We start from the raw sequence: 15,786 nt of genomic DNA on the forward strand, positions 1-15,786 counted from the left end.
TGCTTTGGTATACAAGAAGTGATAATTTTGAGAATTTTTCTTTTTAATTTGAAATATTTTTATTCCGCGGTTCGCTTACTTACAGCTATGTAACGTAATCAAAATCAAATAATAGTTTGTCCGTATAAATTTGATTTAAATTAAAAAGAGTGGGTAGTTAATAATGCATAATAAGTGGCAAAGCAAAATTCATGATTAGAAAAAAATCAGATTTTTTTAAAAAATTTAAATCATACTGTTTTGATTTACTTATTAATTTTTTCAGTTATACTAAAACATGGTAACTATTTAAAACATTTATCAAAGCTCTGAGAAATTATATTAATAATGCTTAAGAAAATTTTAAAACTGTCATATGAATAAAAAAACTCAACATATCTATAAAAAAATTTGTTTACAAATATTATCACAAACTGAAGAAAAAAGGAAAGCTTTTTATTCAAGCTCATGTATTTGTTAAGACATTTTGTCATTAATTAATAATTTATTTCTCTATCCTCTATCCTTATTTCTCTGCATAAAAACCTTCAACATCAATGAAATTAGGCTTTTAAATAAAAAACGAAACTTTTATACTTTTATAATATATTCTACAAAAAGATAACAAAAAAACTTGTGTGTCATATTTTTATAAATTATTCTAAAAAATAATTTTTGATTTAAATCACGCCAAGCCTTAAAGAATTTAGAGCTTTTGGTCCATTAGCGCTGATCAAAAGTCCACCACATATTTCTTTTTTTCTTCTTGAACCTTTTCTTTTTTTTTTCTTTTAAAAAAAATTGTATTTTATCTGCATGAAAGCAAAAATTCTTATCCCAGAGAGCAATCTCGAACGAGAACTGCATGATAATATTCCAATATACTATTGACATTGTGTAACATACAAATATACTCTCTAATCCGAGTACAAATTATTTTTCTTCCTTAATTTTTTTTTCTTTGTTTCATGATTTATTCAAATTATGGACGATTATATTTTTAAACATAATTATTTTTAAAATAAAACAGCGTCGATGAGAAATGAAATTAAATACTTGAAAAATCATTAATTGTTGGTCAAAAAATTTGGGCGATGTTTCAGAGTCCCATTTAAATAACACTTCCGCTAATTTTTTTTTTCGGACGCAAGCAATTACTAATGATTTTTCAAATATTAAAAAATGATACTAGCTCATGAAAAATTATAACTTAATTTCAACAAAAAAAAATTTTCTTTCATTTCGACAGTAAAATGTTCTTTGATGAGCCATGTAAAACATAAACTTATTATCCATCGAAGTTGCCAGGTACACAAAACAAAAATATATCACGGTTTACAATAGAATATATAAATAAATAATAAATCTAAGTTAAGTAAAATAAATAGACTAGGAAGAATTATGTTTTCAACAAATTCGATGTGCTACATGGCTCTATATTTAATTATCTTAACGTTAATTAAAATTTTAAGTAGAGAAACTTAGCTTAGTATATATAACGAAACTTTGCTGAACTTTATTGCTGATGAAGATCAGCTGGTAATGACGTCATAGGTATTGGTTGTCTTCTACTTCTTGGAGTTAAAGTACCCAATTGGGTATAATATGAAAAAAGCACAACTACTTCCACTTACTAGGAATAACATTTTCCTTTTAGTTTAATTAATAAACTGAGTTTTAAATATGTTTACTAAATTCATAAACATCGGTAAAACAACAATATAAATTATTTCCAAAGGAACTAGACTAATACAATTCCAACATGGCGAGTAGCGACTTATAAACAAGACACTTCGTTTGATGCTTTTACTTGTTGCTAGAAATCAGGTTCGCAGAAAATGCTGTTTACTAGTTAAATTTAGTAGGAATAACACGATCTGTGACGTAGGCTATAGTATACCCAATTGGATCCTATTTTTTGGAGTCTAATGTTTGCCTATTCAATAAATCTTGAGCAGGTATTAACTTTTAGACCTTATGTGTAGTTCAAAATAAAGCCGTCATCTTGCTACTTTTATTGCATTCCGTAGAAATGGAATTAGCTAATGGAAATACAACTCATAAATATTAAAAATATGCATTTAGCCAGCACCAAAATGGCCAGTTTTAAAAATGTATATATATTTTTTTAATATATGTATTAACTTTTGATTTTTGGCTGAAAGTTTGATCTTAAATACTTTGACTCATTTGCCACGATGGAGTGAATTTTCCTTATAGTCCAGTCATTAGTTTAAAAAAGTGGTGTTTCTTTAGAAAAATGAATACCCAAAATATTTTTTTGACGAAAGGATTTGTTATAATGATACCTAAAAACCCTCCACTGTATTCTCCCCCTTTTTTGCTGGGAAATGAGGATGATTTGAGGAGGAGAATGGAATTTTGAGGCTAGTGAGGCTTCGTTTTGTGGCTTTAACTGAGATCAATACCGAGACGGTCGGACTAATAGCTTAAGAGGTTTTATGATACAAAAAGTACATTTTGTAACTGTACTTATTTGCGCATTGCTATCGAAACATATTTGTTTTATATATATATTGTATATATATATATATATAGCACAATAAAAACAAAACAGAACTAAAAACGGAAACAAAAAGAAAACGGAAGTAAGGTAATAGTAGATAATATCAAGCGCTAAAGCTGCTTTAAATATGATCACTATAACATAGCACAAAAAAACAAAGAGAAAAACGAAAATAATTAATAAGTTTTATTAACTGCGCATTAGCTGCAAGTATATAGAACTCATAAAATAAGCTAAAAAGTTGAGAAAAAGTCGAGAGAAGAAAATTATTAACAATAATTTTTTTAAAGTATTTAAGAAACATAATTTTTAATACCTTAAAAAAAAAAAAAAAAAAAAAATTAATTAATTAAAATTTGGAAAACAAAACTAAGAAAAGATATAATCTCTTCATCAGCTCACACGATTATATCCGCAAAAGGCGTGCTTTCTAATATTGTATTAATATAGCCAAAGCAAAATATATCAATACAACAGTGTGAGGAGCACTCAAAAAAATTTTAACGAAATTGGAACACATTAAGTAAAAAATATGTACGGAAAAACAAACAAATATATCAAGCAAAAAACTGAAAATAAAATGTAAATAGATTATTGAACACTACTCGAAAGGAAATCTACAAAGTGAGGAGCGAATTAAATGAACTTACGCGTACCGGAATCTTTCAAGAATGATTTATAATATTTACGTAATAAGATTGCCAGATTACAATATATGAAAACAGAAGCATAAATAAAGTGATATCTTAAGGCACGTTCTTACTGCAAAACTGAAGCGCGTCTAATTTGGTAGTTACCTTGGGTGGGCCCGAAAATGGATGCGCGCAAGGTAATAATATAATACAGGAAAATTTAAAGTTAGTAATTAAAAATTTTGATAATTAAAACAATTTTTTTTAAGGAAAAAAAAAAAATATATATATATATATATAAATATATATAAAATATATATATATATATATATAAAATATATATATATATATATATTTTTACGTTGAATCAAATGAAACTAAACTTTGAATAAAAAGTTACAAAAGCATTTTTACGCAAAAATAGTAATAATTTTTGATATGATTGTGATTTTCTATTTTATTTTATAACCGTCGTTGAGCAGCCGACCCCATTTTTTGAGTTTACAATTACCAGTGTTCAACTTCATATCCTAGCGATTTTGAACCCAATCCAGAAGACAAGGGAACTCCTAGATCAAGTATTGGGGGAATTTTGTTTTCGTGATAGAGCTAAATCACATTTGCGTTATATGAAGAGGAAGACCATGAGAACCACCCACTATTAGCTTGATGGCAAGGGGACTCTAACCCATGATCCGCCTACCACTGAAGATATTTTACACCAGCACTGTGGTCGGTGCAAGCCAGACGCGGAATTCGTATCCACCAGCCGTTGCTGGGATTCGAACCCGGTTCACCTCATTGAAAGGAGTACGTTCTATCCCCTGATGTGTTAGAGGGCATGACGTGGGTGCATGCCTAATTAGTATAATTTTACAATAAACTCTTTTACGATTAGAAATAGGTTTATATTGTTGGCGGCCGTTCAGCGAAAATCACAGAAGTCACTTGATTTTCAAAAGTAGCCACATGAAAGGTTCTTTTATGTTAGAAACAGAGCTTACAGTCATTATCTAAAAAAACAAGCAAGGCCGTAGATAGGTCAAATTTTACGGTTGAAAAAACCCTCAGTTGTGCTTCAGCCAATAAAAACCTTTAACCATCGTTCTTCACAACCAATTGTTGCTTGAACCGTGTGTGCATAAGCGAATCGTAGAGGATGGAAATCCTCTCATTTCTGCGGGAAATGCCAGAGTTTGTTTGCAGTGGTGTCTAGAAAAATGACATTCAGAGAATTGAACACATTGCTGATGAAACCCACAATCTTTATACCCAATAATGCCAGATATCAATCAATCAATATTTCCAATATTTTTCCTGACTCGTTCTCAACAAAAAGGGAACATTTTGTTGTGTATGGACATCAATCAAATAGGTTTATCTCCAGAATCTTGTGGAATAGATGCGGGATGTGATCATTGGTGCAAAAGGAAGATTTCTAATTCATCGGCCATAAGGTCCGATTAACCGCTTCCCTGATTATCCGGAGTTAACTCGGATATATTGCAAATATTTATTATCCGGAGAAAACTCGGGTGTTGCAGAATTTGTCAATACGTTTTGTTTTATTGCATTTTTATGCGGCCGGAAGCAAAACAAATTTGTTTTGGAGTTTTGCTTTTGGATTGTACATGTTTTGAAGGATTATTTTGAACTGCATACATGTTTTGAAGGATTTTTTTGAACTGCGTACATGTTTTGAAGGATTATTTTGAACTGCGTACATGTTTTGAAGGATTGTTTTGAACTGCGTACATGTTTTGAAGGATTATTTTGAACTGCGTACATGTTTTGAAGGATTATTTTGAACTGCGTACATGTTTTGAAGGATTATTTTGAACTGCGTACATGTTTTGAAGGATTATTTTGAACTGCGTACATGTTTTGAAGGATTATTTTGAACTGCGTACATGTTTTGAAGGATTATTTTGAACTGCGTACATGTTTTGAAGGATTATTTTGAACTGCGTACATGTTTTGAAGGATTATTTTGAACTGCGTACACGTTTTGAAGGATTATTTTGAACTGCGTACACGTTTTGAAGGATTATTTTGAACTGCGTACATGTTTTGAAGGATTATTTTGAACTGCATACATGTTTTGAAGGATTATTTTGAACTGCGTACACGTTTTGAACGATTGTATATACGAAGGTTGCTGAATTTACATAGAAAATTTTTTTTTAAAAAAACTTTCGTATCACTTCACTTTCGTTCGGAATGATTTACTTTGCCTCATTTTAAACACTATCATACAAAGACTAATATCTAACTTTTTTCAATTGCCCGAACTAATTTGGGATAGTAATGGCAAATTAAATATTTTTTTGCACATAAAAAAATTAAAATTTCAACTTAAAGCTTGCGTATTATGTTTTAATTCCTTGTATTTATTAATAAAATAAAAAAATATGTCGATTTTTTGAATTTTTTTTTTCCAAAAAAAAAATGGATAAGGGAAGCATTCGAAGTTTTCATACTGATTTGAAAGAGACCCCTCTTTTGTTTCAGCAGCAGATTCAAAACAGCGCGTAAACAGCGGTCTTCATCCTCAACAGCAGCAGTTGTGTGCCATTTGCGGGGACAGGGCGACAGGCAAACACTACGGAGCGTCCTCTTGTGACGGCTGCAAAGGTTTCTTCAGGAGAAGCGTTCGCAAAAACCACGTCTACACATGCCGCTTCACCCGAAGTTGCGTCATGGATAAGGACAAGAGGAACCAGTGTCGATACTGCAGATTGAAGAAGTGCTTTCGGGCTGGCATGAAAAAAGAAGGTATTTCATTTTCTTGGCTCTTTTTTTTCCTTCTAATATGATATTGATAGTCAGCTGCTTTCGATTAGAGTTTTTTTTTTTACTTCTTCCAAAGGAAGTTTAGTATAGTTCAGGGGTTTCCAACTTACATGAGGCCGGGGGCCGCAATTAAAAACAACAGTCAAATGGCGGGCCACAACTTTATCAAAATTTTATATAGGACTCTTTTATGTTTGAAGGAACATTAAATATTGCTGTCAAATTTTTATTCAAAGTTTTTTTAGTATTAAAAAAATAATAATAAATAAGAAGCATTACAAATAATGCTTGTTACGTATCATTTTGAATCTTCTCTTAATATGGAACTTAGTGACAAGATTTTTTTTACTTTCAAATTTAATTCTGTGATAAATTAAAAAATTTTCGACTTATTAGGAATTATAGCAACAACTAAAAAAATTCTCGAGCATCAGAAATTAATTTTTTTTCCTTTCCGCTCATGCGATATTCAATTCTCGGAATTTAGATAAAACATGATATTCATTCCCTCTTTTATGCACTTTAAAATTTACAAATGTAAATAATTTCATCCAAAATGAGTGGTTTCAAAAAGCTAAATTGGAGAATTTCTGATACGCACATGCTAAATTATATTCACAAAATAAAAAAAAGAGAGCAACATACGCGATTATTTTTGTATTTGAATAAATATTTTCTTGGATGCAAAAATCGGGAAATAAATTTTTTTGCAGCGTTGGTATGTTAAATTTCACAGATGACAAAAAAAATCAGTTTTTTTTTTTTTTTTTTGTTTGTTTAAACGAGAAAAGTATTTTAAGCACTTATAGATTTTTTACGAAAACTGTCCGTTATGAAAACATATATATTTTAGTTCGCGGGCCACAAAAAAAGGCTTCGAGGGCCACCAGTTGGAAACCCCTGGTATAGTTCGTTCACTGTGAGTTGGCACTTGCCTCAGCCTTCATCACGTGGTATCCGACGATACTATTTCGCTATTTTTTGGAGAAAGATGTGAACAACACTGAAAAAGGTTGCGATTTGGCAATCATATGGCAAAAATATTTATTCCGCAATCTTTATGTGTATTTTCCTTAACATTAAATATTTCATAAATTTGATGGTATTTCTCTCTTTTGAGTGAATAGTTTGTCCTTAGGCCGGGATAGCCTGGTCGGTAGGACACTGGACCCGTGTCCAAGAGTTCGTGGGTTCGATCTCCGCCGGCCGAAGACTCCCGTGTAGTAAATGGTGACTAATGCATGTTAAATCTGTCGAGTCACATAGTCCTCCATGTTCCCATAACAAAGCAATACTTCTGGGGGTACTGATCCGGGAGTTTCCTGTTCTTCTGGATTGGGTTCAAAATTGCAAGGCTGCTGAGTTGAACATTAGTAGTCGTAAACCCAAAATTGGGTCGTCTATTCAATGACGGCTGTGAAACAAAATAGTTTGTCCTTTTTGAGACATTTTGCTGCAATATATTTAATTAGCTGGAGTAGCGAAAGGTATAATAGCAGATTATAAAACAAGTGACTGACTGAAAAAGAATTCTTTCTATCTTTTTTTTTATGGCAGGCACACCTCGGAAGATGTGGTAAGTGTTGCTCATTTAACGTTACCCGTTGGGCACCTGTGAACCTAAGTTACGGAGACGAGCAACATTACCCACGCCACAATGCCACAGATACCTGTTTATAGGGTGGACCGCATTCACACGTCGCACAACAGAGAGAGAAGCATCCATGCCCTGAGCGGGATTCGAACCCGCAACCATTGCCTTCACAGTCAGGCACGCTGATAAAGCTCGGCCAATTGGCCGGTACTGAAAAACAATAAACTGTTTGCATTTGGCGCGCATTAAGCGCTGTCTCAATTTCAAGCGAAGACGCTTCTCCTCTTACCTCTCCGCTCAAATGAACTCTTTGTCCTAAGGACAAGCCCTGGTGAACGAACTATACTTCTGATTATAAATTTCAAAGAATGAGTTATTAGTCAGTTTGCTTGACTCAATGTTAAAAAAACTGTCGTTTAACATCTAACCTCTAAGCCGTATAAGTTAACAAACAAACACTAAAGAGAAAAAAAAAATTCTCCTAAGAATCTGAAATTGAACCAAATTCTTTCCGTTGCTCGGCAACTGAGAAGGATTGTGTGAAATTCATTGATTTTTCCCCTTAGTTCTGAGCAAACATGTCTGAGAATAAATTTCCCCGCAGAGTATTTCTTAAATGCAACAAATTAAGAGTTTCTGCAATTGACCTCTGTTGCAGCTGTGCAGAATGAAAGAGATAGAATCAGCTGCCGTCGTCCAAGTTATGACGAAGCATCGAACAATTCAGGCATCTCACTTAGTTCCCTTCTAAATGCTGAAATCTACTCCAGACAGGTATATTTCTTATTCCATTTACTCCAGTCTTATTTTAGTAGTGATAAAAACTTAAAGCTAGAACTGTATGAAATGATGAAGAAATATTTTTTTTTTGGTATTTGCTGTTTAACAAAATAAGGCTAAACAAGGCATTTTCCTGATAACAAACTATACTACAATAAGATCTTGGGAATTACGAGGAGGTTGAAAAATATTTAAAACACATTTTTTAAGTGAATATTTTCAACATCATCGTATTTTAAAAGAGAAGCTTTCTTAAAGGTAGCGACGGAATAAGTTTAGACGTCAAAATAAAATTGAAATAAATTTGTCTATTTAAAGAACAAAGCAAACTAATTAACACGGTCAATCAGTTGTTTTGCGAGACATGTCATTTTAAAATTTTCAAGTTGGAAAATGTGCATAATTTCCTGACAAGATTCTCTTTTCAGCTGACTTTCATTCATTCAAAAAAAAAATTGCACGAATGTTAAATTTAAAAAAAAAAACTAAATTAAAATACTAGCAAAATAGATTAAGTAAAATAGTTTAGTATACATTCGAAGAGAAAATCTACGTGGTTGCATAAAGAATGAAAATTTCAAAAATGTAAAAATATAATGAAATGATTGATTGAGTAGTTTTGCAACAAAAAAAGTGGTCAGGATTTAACTTTAAAATTAAGACCCTTACGACGATATATCGAGCACTAATCGATATTTTAAGGCGTTTAAAAGGTTTGGCAATGTATTCGTCATATGTTCGATAACTCCACACCTTTGTACTGAATTAAAACATCAAAACTCTATTACATATAGGGGAGAGTCGGGTAGCCCCACACAGCGGGTACCTCCGCCCACTCTCAAATTCATATGTATAGAATATTTTTTCCAGTCAATGGGCCATCGGACATTAATTATTATATTAAAAAAGATTATTTTCAAAGTTTCAAGTATTTATGCAGCTGGTAACATGGTAAACAATAGTTTTGAAAATATGTTGAATACAGTAGTCATGAAATTAAGAAAAATTGATTGAATGTTTCGATTAAACTTCATTTTAATACTAAAAAAATAATTTTTTCTATGCATACAGCATTAAAGTATGTAGTCTTAAGTTTAATTGCACAAAGAAAGAAGTTTGTATGTAAAAAATTGTTCGAGTAATTACGAATTTACAAAAAAAATTGGATTTCGGGTAGCCCCTCTCACATGAATGTCGGGTATCACCGCCCAATTTTATTTCGGTGATAAATGTACGGTTGCAAAAATTATTTTTATTTTATTGCTTCAAATTTGAATGTTATATGCATTTTTAACAACAAATATATGTTTTAATATTATATGAAACATAAATTTATATATTTAAAAATAAAAAATTAAATATTTTTAAAATGTAATTGATATATCCAAATTAAATTTAATATCAAGAAATCATAAATATTATGATAATCTATTCGCTTACTTATTTATTTTCACTTATTTGTGAACGAATCAATCTACAGAAACATTTGAATGTATTCAAAATACAAAGTGAATTTGTAATTTTACAAGAAGTATTTTATATTAAGTTTATAAGAAGAGATCAACCAAATAAGTTTATATTGAAAAACAACTATTGTTATTAATTATTGTTACTTAAATTAAATTATTTTCGTTAAATATTTAATATAAATATATATTAATATTATAATATATTAATATACATTAATAATGATAAAAAGTATGACATTTGTTGTTATTAAATGATAGAATTCACTAAAAGTATATAAATATGTAATAAATAAAATAATTTTGTGATAAAAATGATAAATGGGGATTATCTATTGTCAATACATTGGTCATTCTCATTTACACCTGAAAAAATAGCCAAAAAAACACAATTTTTGTAACTGGGCGGGGCTACCCGACACATTTTGAAAAGAGCTGAAAAACATGTTTTTTTAAATTTCTATTTTTTTTAAAGTTTAACTATTCTCTTTTTGGTTTATTCTTTTTGCATTATTTAATTAGATGATAAAGCAATAGAAACATACAAAAATGTTGATTATTACGCAGTATTATACAGAAATATAAGCAATACTCCTTAAGTGAGCGGGGCTACCCGACTCTCCCCTATATATTAAATAAATGATCCCAAAAAACAGAAGCGGTAAGATATCACCTAAAAGCAGGTAAAAGCTTTATTCGCTCAAATGGGGAAAAAACAGAAACTCAAAAGCCCATTTCTTGATTAAACTTGATTTTGTTATCAGGCCTAAAAACCAAAACGGGAGAGAATATTAAAAATTTCATAATAAGCGGTAGAAGAAAACGGTAAAGTAAGCTTTAAAGATAAGAAAAAGGTCGTGTGAGCAGCACCAACTAGAAGAAAAAAGGCCTCAGTACGGATCCATTTAGTAGTCTGACGTAACGAATGTGAACTGCGCTGTGGATAAAAAATAAAAAAAGATCTCACTAAGTTCGGGCTACTAAACTACGCAGTGGTGGTCAATACGAAACTTGTCATTACATTTGGACTACTAAAGGATTTCTTGTTTATGGTAACCCGTGCCGAGGCCTTCTCCTTTCTGGGAAGTATTGGGTGAGTTTTGCAAGAGTTGGATCAACTATAAAATGGTTGCATAGCAGCGGATGAAGTTAAGTTCGGAGCTATCAACACGGAGAGAATTGATTTGGACATAACTGATAAATGCTTGGGCTTTAAGCGAAAAATCCAAATGATTAAGAAAACTCGTTCGTTGGATACGTAAAAGTTTAAAACGATTGGTCTTAGTATAATCCATATCATAAAAGGTGTAAGAAAAAACAAGAAAATAAATAACGTTAAAAAAGGAAACGAAACAAGGAAGAGAATTATAAACAAGAAAAAATTATAAAACAGATCTGCGAACCAAAAAAAAAAAAAAAAATAAGAGAAGTAAAAATGGAACGGCTCACCTGAGAATCACGTGGATGACCTTGGGAGGAAACCCGAAAGAGGCGAAATATTAAATAAATAATCACAAGAAACTGAAGAGGTAAGGTATTCATCTTACCATCGAAAAACTTCATTTCCTTCAAAAATATGTAAATAAGAAGAAACAGTCGACATGTTTAGAGCGTTCAAAAATTAAGACTTGAACACGATAGATAAACTCGTTATCAAGAAAACGAGAAATCTTCAACGGCTGCACATTGTTAGAATCTTGAGGTTAAATTCAATTTAGACAATACGAAAAATTTCATAAGAAGCCATTGAAATTCATCTCTTCATGTTTTGTCTTCAAAATGGTGCTTGGAGCCAATTTTATTTCTGACGTAACAGAAATATCGTCTGTAATTAAATTTTTCATACTCAATAAAGGGACTATCGTATTCTCACTTAATTCAGCATCGAATCTAAATAAATAGTCACTTCAAACTTATTTTAAGACACAGAAATTTGTTTCCTATAGCTACTTAAATCGCCATTTAGTACTTTGAACTTGCTTCTATTTTTCACCAATAATTCAATGTTATTATTACCGTTTCCACTCATTATTCGAAGAAAAAAAATTCTTTATTAAAATTACGTAATGTTTTAGATAATACTAGTAAAATATATATGGTATTTTGTTTTCGACGAACGCAACATTTTCTTGTTAGAACTATTGAAAAATTGTTTTCTTATTATTTACATAAACTATTTACAGAATTCTTAAAACTTCGAGATCAGATATTTAAAAGACATAACTATGTATGTATCTTACCACAGTTCTGACAAACAAGACCTTTTTAAACTGATAATACAAAGAACAAGTCTGAATTGGAATTCATTTTAGTTCTGACAAATATTATTTGTTGCCCTGTCTTTACGTTAATTTAAGCAAGTTTCTAGCACATCAAAATGAAAGGTTTACAGCATTCAATATCAGTTTGCACGATACTGTTGCTTGAGGACAATTCATGCAACGATTCACCGAAAATAATCCCTCCCGGGAAGGGTCAACCGTTAAACCCATTATTACAGTATCCATAATAGGTTGATGTACTGTTATGTTTTCTATCTATTAAAGCAGCACCCATTATCCTACCGAAATTAATTAATCACCATTGGGGTGTCAACGGTTCCCCTTAAATAACTTTTCTCTATTTATATTACTTTTTTTAGTTCATAAGTTATTTAAATTTCCATTACCGTAGATTTTGAATTATTTCGTTCTTTTGGCAAGGGAGATGATGTCATCCATTTGAATGAAATGAAATTCTTGCAATCGTAGTTTTAAACAATCAGTTTTAAACATTCAAAAATCAAATAAACGCCTGGTTTCAAGTAAATTTCGAAATACGTTATGCGAGAGGTTACCGCGTTGATCGAAAATTGAATTGAAGATGAGAAAAAAAACATATCTTTTATTAAAATAGATCTAGCTGATATTATCTCTTTTAAATATTTGAAGATAAAAATGGAATTCGTTTCTATAGTTTGATTTAACAACAGCTTGTGCTAAATCGATGAGAGAAATATCCTGCAATTACGGACGTACTATCCAATAACGAATTGGTCGCTGGTTTTTATAAACAAATAACAAATTTATTATTACGAAACAATTACAATTCCAAAATGAAACATTGAACACACGAGAGGTTCGAATGCTTCGAACGACAAACTACAACTGCATTTACAATTCAACTAGAGGGCGTTGCTCGCTGCAACAAGAAGCTCAAACAACGGACTAATTTTAGAACTATTGTTAAGAATTGTCTGATTCTGTATTTAAAGGACACTCTAAGGTAATCTTATATGAGATATGTTGTTGATTGCAGATGACTCACATACCTGACGGTGATATTTCTTCAAAGAAAGTAGCCAACATATCTGATGTCTGTGAATCTATGAAACAGCAACTACTGATACTCGTGGACTGGGCAAAGTACATTCCTCAGTTTTGCGAACTCCCACTCGATGATCAGGTAATAAACACATCTCCATTACTTAAGAGGACCAGTCGCAAATTATCCTTCATTACTAAATTAAAATTCAAAAGAAAGAAAGATCAATTTCAGGCAAACCAAGAGTAAGCAATTGTTGAAAAAGATACTTCAAACTATTAAAATGCAAACAAATTATTAAAGGAGAACTTCTCCGTTGGGTCATCCTAAAGGCCTGGTTTCTGATAGGACAGGACGCCGTCAGCTGGAAATCAGCGCTAACCTCTGATTGGTCCATTTGTGAGTTTGATACTATACGTCATCGGACGCTCATCTTGAACTACAATTGCCGTCCAACTCAATTGCAGTTGAATTACAACGTGACGTTAACCACAGAAGCAATGGCGGACAACATCCAACAGCACATTGAAATCAGCCAAGATTTTGATTTGGACATTAGACATAGCTTCTTCATTAAACATAGCACTATTCAATTAGCTCAGCTATAATGTGTTTTTTCTTGGAAAAAGTCATTATTTGTTCTCTAAAACACTGGTCGACCAGAACAAAATTAATACAAATTCAAAATAAATATTTGTTTACGTTATTAACGCATGCGCAATGAGAGATAATGTCTGAGTTGGACCGACTGCTCACGTCAGCTCTACGTCAACTTTCCGCTGACGCCCATATAAGGCGCTAGTTCTAAGAAACCAGACCTTGAGCTAACAAACCAGTATTTTGTTGGCGTCAGCGGGACGTCCCGCTGACGCCTAGATAAGGTGCTTGTCCTAAGAAACCAGACCTTAAGTTATCTTCTCATCATTTATTTTCTTTTCAGTATTTGAAACTTCGTGGCTTAGTTTTGTCTCAACTCACTTTTTCTACATTTTAAATGAAGGAGATTCTTCCGCGCATCCTCTTAAGTTTTTCCTCATCAAATTCCAATACTCTTTGGGATCCTCTCAGATTTTGATCTAAACGATTTAAATATTCTAACCGAATTAGATCCGCTTATGAAATAAGTTATGAAATCAGACAGAACCCCCCCCCCCAAAATAATAATAATAAAAAAATAGTGTGTGGAGTCCCTCCGCGCTGAAGAAGTTAAACTTCGCAACCTGCGACGTGAATTGTAGAAGAATCAGCAGTCGTCACTAGTTCTATTCAACGACTCTTTTTCCTGCTCCGCTCGTTTCCGTGCTCTGTAATCACAGTAATATTGTGCATTTTTCCCTCGTGGACCTCTTGAATCAGTGGAAGTGCTTGTGGTTGCCTCATCGTCTCGCCCTGGAAAATGTATTTGTATTAACAATGTATGTGAATGCGTCATAATGTAATTTCAGAAGAGAAAAGCTAACAATCAATTGATAATCACTAGAGACGTGCCTTGACATAACCTTAAATCCGTCGCATTGTCCGTGGGATTGTTTTCACCCATTTTTTACAATTGCTATCCGCTAAGTTTGAAAATAAAAAATACTACCCTATTAAATTATATGTGTATCGAAACTAACTAAAAAAAATATTTATAGAAAAACAATACTTTTATTATTTTTATGCTAGTGAGAACCAAGAACAATATGGAAATGAATGAGGGAAAACTGGATCTTACCACGTGATTTCCCGGCCAATAAAAATGTAGCATTTAACGTTTAACGCAACCTTGTTGGAAGTCGCATAAGAAGTATAACTTCAAAAAAAAAACATTTATTTTCGCCTGATTTGTTTCTCCCAAATGAAAAAACTTTATGACTCTCTGTAATACACTTTCTGATGGTCATTGACTAGTTGAACCTTTCTGTACTTAGGCTTGTAATTTTCCACTATGGTTATATCTTTTGTATTACCATCAAATATTACGTCAAATACAATGTTTTGTGGATTTCGAATTCAAAATATTTTCCAACCACATTCAATCTTTTTGACCTATTTTATGAAATAAAAACAAAAAATGCTTGTTGAATTAGATGGCGAAGTTTACAATGAATTCTCAAAAGGTTCAAATTATAAATCTCAATTTCTTATTTAAATCGGCCCAATGAATTTTTATTTTGGATAAAAAGTTATCTTTATTCGTCAGAGTACGCTTATCACAAGTTACTAAAGACCTGATGACCATTTCATAAATCTTTAGTAATAAATAATCCGTTCATTAAAAATATGTGTTTCTTTGCTTAGTTATTTGCCGTAAAGCGTCATTTTTTTATTATTAAAAATGTCTTTACCGTCATTTATCTTTATTATTGTATGAATTTTATTTTTACTGAGAAAGGCGAGACAAAGGAATCAGATTACTTAGCAAAAACAAAAATTTGACGAATCCCTCACTTAATTACCCCTGAATAATTTTTTGCTTAACTTATTCCAAGGATTCTAAGTATATATATATGTTACGGGCAATGTAATTATTTAGGTCAGTATTCATAATGCTTAGTTATTATGAATAATGACCATTAAAATTGGGCAATTTGATAAATTTGAATTACTTTACGATAATTTCTCACATTGCCCGGTCATTATAAATACCGCTATTATTTCTTTGGGCACTTTGATTAATTGACAGCAATGGGACAACCAGGTGCGTGTGGTGTGATTCTGCCTGGCCAATGT

At 31.7% G+C, this 15,786-nt stretch overlaps 1 protein-coding gene across 2 annotated transcripts in view; it reads left to right on the top strand.

The window, feature by feature from the left end:
• Nucleotides 1-15,786, top strand: part of Hnf4 (Hepatocyte nuclear factor 4) — a 42,961-nt gene that overhangs the window by 14,530 nt on the left and 12,645 nt on the right. Inside the window, exons 2-4 of one of the 2 annotated variants that reach the window (XM_043051208.3) lie at nucleotides 5,650-5,913; nucleotides 8,184-8,299; nucleotides 13,069-13,215. In XM_043051208.3, coding sequence (XP_042907142.1) covers nucleotides 5,650-5,913; nucleotides 8,184-8,299; nucleotides 13,069-13,215 — 527 coding nt within the window. The remainder of the gene's footprint in view (nucleotides 1-5,649; nucleotides 5,914-8,183; nucleotides 8,300-13,068; nucleotides 13,216-15,786) is intronic. The other variant, XM_043051209.3, reaches the window with a different exon arrangement.

This window comes from Parasteatoda tepidariorum, chromosome 1 (assembly GCF_982258835.1).
Source record: "Parasteatoda tepidariorum strain Cologne lab strain chromosome 1, Ptep-v5.0, whole genome shotgun sequence".
Lineage (NCBI taxonomy): Eukaryota > Metazoa > Arthropoda > Arachnida > Araneae > Theridiidae > Parasteatoda > Parasteatoda tepidariorum.